This window comes from Centruroides vittatus, unplaced genomic scaffold, assembly GCF_030686945.1.
Source record: "Centruroides vittatus isolate TY-2023 unplaced genomic scaffold, ASM3068694v2 contig_2264, whole genome shotgun sequence".
NCBI lineage: Eukaryota > Metazoa > Arthropoda > Arachnida > Scorpiones > Buthidae > Centruroides > Centruroides vittatus.
Window position 1 is genome coordinate 1 of NW_027121416.1, and position 4,190 is coordinate 4,190.

Below are 4,190 nucleotides of genomic sequence, written 5' to 3' on the forward strand. Positions count from 1 at the left end.
ACTATTCAGACACCCTTTAACCTCTGAGTAGAAAGTTACTAATTTAATTAGCAAACGTTTCCACCTCGTTCACAGTCATCTTCAAGCAATTTTCTTACTTCTGGAATGTTATCTCGTTGCAGGTTCGAATATATATGAGCACGATATTTCAAATTTTTAAAAACCGTTGGAACATTCCATGTAAAATTTAAAATATAAACAATAATAAAAACATTAATAAAATTGATCAAATAAACATATTGATCCGCTAAATAATAATTTAAGGGACGTAAACTAACATAATATATATCTATATTTTTATACGGGATGAGGATATGCTGTATGCTTGATTTAAATGGGTGCTAAATGGAGTGCTAATGCTTGATTAAATGCATTGATTTAAACTGATTAAATCCACATGTACATATCCCTCCACATCAAACGTATCCGCCATCTTTACAAAAAAACATCCGGCGTTTAGGCCATATTTGTAGTAAGAGCTTTTGCCTTATTGCTCAACGTGTTATGACAGAATACAAGAGTTGAATAGAATTAGAACCATTGCAAAAACCCTAGGATTTAAAAAATCATTAGTCGAAAACCTAATAAACTCTTACATAACACCTAATAAAAAGAAACCGAAAGGGAATGCAAACGGGGAAATAACTAAATTCACGTACAGAGAAGGATTGTCCACGATAATGAAGGAAATAGCCAAATGTAAGAATGCAAAGCTGATTTATAAGCGCGCACCCACCATCTACAGTGCCCTCAGGAACGACAAAGATAGCACAAAAGCGGATGAATGCTCTGGGGTCTATAAAATCCCATACGAAAATGATCAATTGGACCTGAATAAAGAATACATAGGAGTCACTAACAGAGGCTTAAACAAAAGACTAAAAGAACATATGTATGACATCAGTAAAGGGCACTGCACTACCACCTTATCAAAAATGGCACAAACTGAGGGATCAGTAATTAATTGGAATGAAGCCAAAGTTATCCAACAAGTACGCTCACCATCGTTAGCATTAACCATGGAAAAATTTGAAATATACAAATCAGGGACAACAGGTAGATGTTTGAACTATAAAGACGCAACGAATTTGCCAACTGCGTGGAAATTCATGATTGACAAACACCCCATTTAATCAAGCATACAGCATATCCTCATCCCGTATAAAAATATAGATATATATTATGTTAGTTTACGTCCCTTAAATTATTATTTAGCGGATCAATATGTTTATTTAATCAATTTTATTAATGTTTTTATTATTGTTTATATTTTATATTTTACATGGAATGTTCCAACGGTTTTTTTAAAAATTTTGAAATATCGTGCGCATATATATTCGAACCTGCACGAGATAACATTCCAGAAGTAAGAAATTGCTTGAAGATGACCTGTGGAACAGGTGGAAAACGTTTGCATAATTAAATTAATAATTTCTCAGAGGTATAAGGTGTCTGAGTAGTATTGTTTTAAAACTCTGAGCATTTTATTCGAGTATAGAAATGGCATCACCGGCCGCATTGTATAGGAGCTACAGGAAGATAGCAGTTAAAATGATAAGAATGGATACCAAGTTGGAATTCCTGAAGGAATGCAAATTAAATGGGGTGTACCCGATGTCAATATTTCGGATCAAACTGCCAGAAGAATGCAAATCAGTAAGAAGAAGAATACAAGAGATTTGCTTAAATAGGTCAGTCAGACACACCAAGAATATAAGGTATAAAACTCTAAATAAAATTATTCAACTAGAGAATCAAATAAATGTACAGGACCGCAGTGTGCTTGTGGATATCAACGCGGGTGTTACCAAATTAACGGACAAACTACAACATAAATTAAGAATGAAGTATAAGAAAAAATTTAGTTGGTTATGTGCCAAGCAAATAAAGAAGATTACAAAGGAAAAGCCAGTTCCGTATATATTATGGCACCAGATATCGATTCCACCGGATGTTAAAAGCGTACTAGAAAAAGGCCCCAACTATGCCCTGGACAATACCAAAGACTGGAAAAACACCATGGCAGAAATTGAAAGAGGAATCAGAGGCATGGAAGAAGGGAACAAAGACTATTTTCGTTGGAAAACAACCCTTAAGAGCATGAACCAAAGACCAAGGCAAACAGAGGTGAAACAAATTAAGCGCACGAAACGGTGGTTGGCCGACAACAACTTAATATTGACACGAGCAGACAAAAGCAAACATTTAGTAATAATGGATAAGCGACATTATGTCAACACACTGGAAGAATATATAAGAAATACAGAATGCGAAAGGGTGGATCATAATATAATTGATAACCTAGACAGGAAGGTCAAAAAATTACAGAAATCACCAATCACCAAAATACTTCCATTTCTCAAAGGAACAAGTGTAACAGGCCCAAGTGTACCGAGACTCTTCGGATTCGCTAAAACGCATAAAGATAAAAAGCAGATTAGACCAGTGGTTGAAAAGCACAAAGGACCAACTTACAAACTAGAAAAGAACCTACATAGATATTTGTCCGAGCACATTGAGAATAACCAATATGTCACAAAGAACCCGTTGAACGTGGTTAACGATCTCCAAAACATATCTTTAGTAGAAGAAGAAATTGCTTCAGTTATGGATTTCGAAAATCTATATCCATCAATTAAACTGGATGCATGTTTTCAAGCTTTGGTGGACACCCTCAGCACGTTAGACCCAAGGGTAACAGCCTACCCCGAAGACATGAAACTACTGGCTGACCTAATATGTTACCATTCAGTGTTCGCTTTCGATGGCAAGATTTATAAGCAAAAGAAAGGTGTGCCCATGGGCAGCCCAATGTCTGGGCTACTGTGTGAATTGGTGATACGTAAGTTGGAGCAAACTACTATTAGAACATTTAAAGATGATATCGTTTTATACAAACGATACGTCGACGACATACTAATTGTATGGAAAAAAGACGAAAAGATACAACATTTTTTGAATGCGATGAATTCGAATAACCATGGCCTGATGCTAAAACTGGAACAGCTCAGCACAACAGAAGTACATTTTTTGGATATCAGTGTTACATTTAAAGAAGGTTCCTTATCTACGAAAGTATATATCAAACCCACGCATGACCCACTATACATTCCCTCCACATCAAACGATCCGCCCACTTACAAACTATCGGCGTTTAGGGCCATTATTAGAAGAGCATTTGCCTATTGCTCCAACGTGTATGACAGAATACAAGAGTTGAATAGAATTAGAACCATTGCAAAAACCCTAGGATTTAAAAAATCAATAGTCGAAAACCTAATAAACTCTTACATAACACCTAATAAAAAGAAACCGAAAGGGAATGCAAACGGGGAAATAACTAAATTCACGTACAGAGAAGGATTGTCCACGATAATGAAGGAAATAGCCAAATGTAAGAATGCAAAGCTGATTTATAAGCGCGCACCCACCATCTACAGTGTCCTCAGGAACGACAAAGATAGCACAAAAGCGGATGAATGCTCTGGGGTCTATAAAATCCCATACGAAAATGATCAATTGGACCTGAATAAAGAATACATAGGAGTCACTAACAGAGGCTTAAACAAAAGACTAAAAGAACATATGTATGACATCAGTAAAGGGCACTGCACTACCACCTTATCAAAAATGGCACAAACTGAGGGATCAGTAATTAATTGGAATGAAGCCAAAGTTATCCAACAAGTACGCTCACCATCGTTAGCATTAACCATGGAAAAATTTGAAATATACAAATCAGGGACAACAGGTAGATGTTTGAACTATAAAGACGCAACGAATTTGCCAACTGCGTGGAAATTCATGATTGACAAACACCCCATTTAATCAAGCATATAGCATATCCTCATCCCCTATAAAAATATAGATATATATTATGTTAGTTTACGTCCCTTAAATTATTATTTAGCGGATCAATATGTTTATTGAATCAATTTTATTAATGTTTTTATTATTGTTTATATTTTAAATTTTACATGGAATGTTCCAACGGTTTTTTAAAAAATTTTGAAATATCGTGCTCATATATATTCGAACCTGCACGAGATAACATTCCAGAAGTAAGAAATTGCTTGAAGATGACCTGTGGAACAGGTGGAAAACGTTTGCATAATTAAATTAATAATTTCTCAGAGGTATAAGGTGTCTGAATAGTATTGTTTTAAAACTCTGAGCATTTTATTCGAGTA

At 35.3% G+C, this 4,190-nt stretch overlaps 1 protein-coding gene across 1 annotated transcript; it reads left to right on the plus strand.

The window, feature by feature from the left end:
- Positions 1-1,500: 1,500 nt before the first annotated feature.
- On the plus strand, positions 1,501-3,828 carry LOC136971017 (uncharacterized). The gene has a single exon (XM_067265503.1). It carries the CDS (start codon positions 1,501-1,503, stop codon positions 3,826-3,828), a length of 2,328 nt encoding a protein of 775 aa, XP_067121604.1.
- The last annotated feature ends 362 nt before the right edge of the window (positions 3,829-4,190 follow it).

Bases quoted from the DNA above. Each gene is read 5' to 3' on its own strand.
- LOC136971017 (XM_067265503.1), top strand. From the start codon at position 1,501: ATGGCATCACCGGCCGCATTGTATAGGAGCTACAGGAAGATAGCAGTT.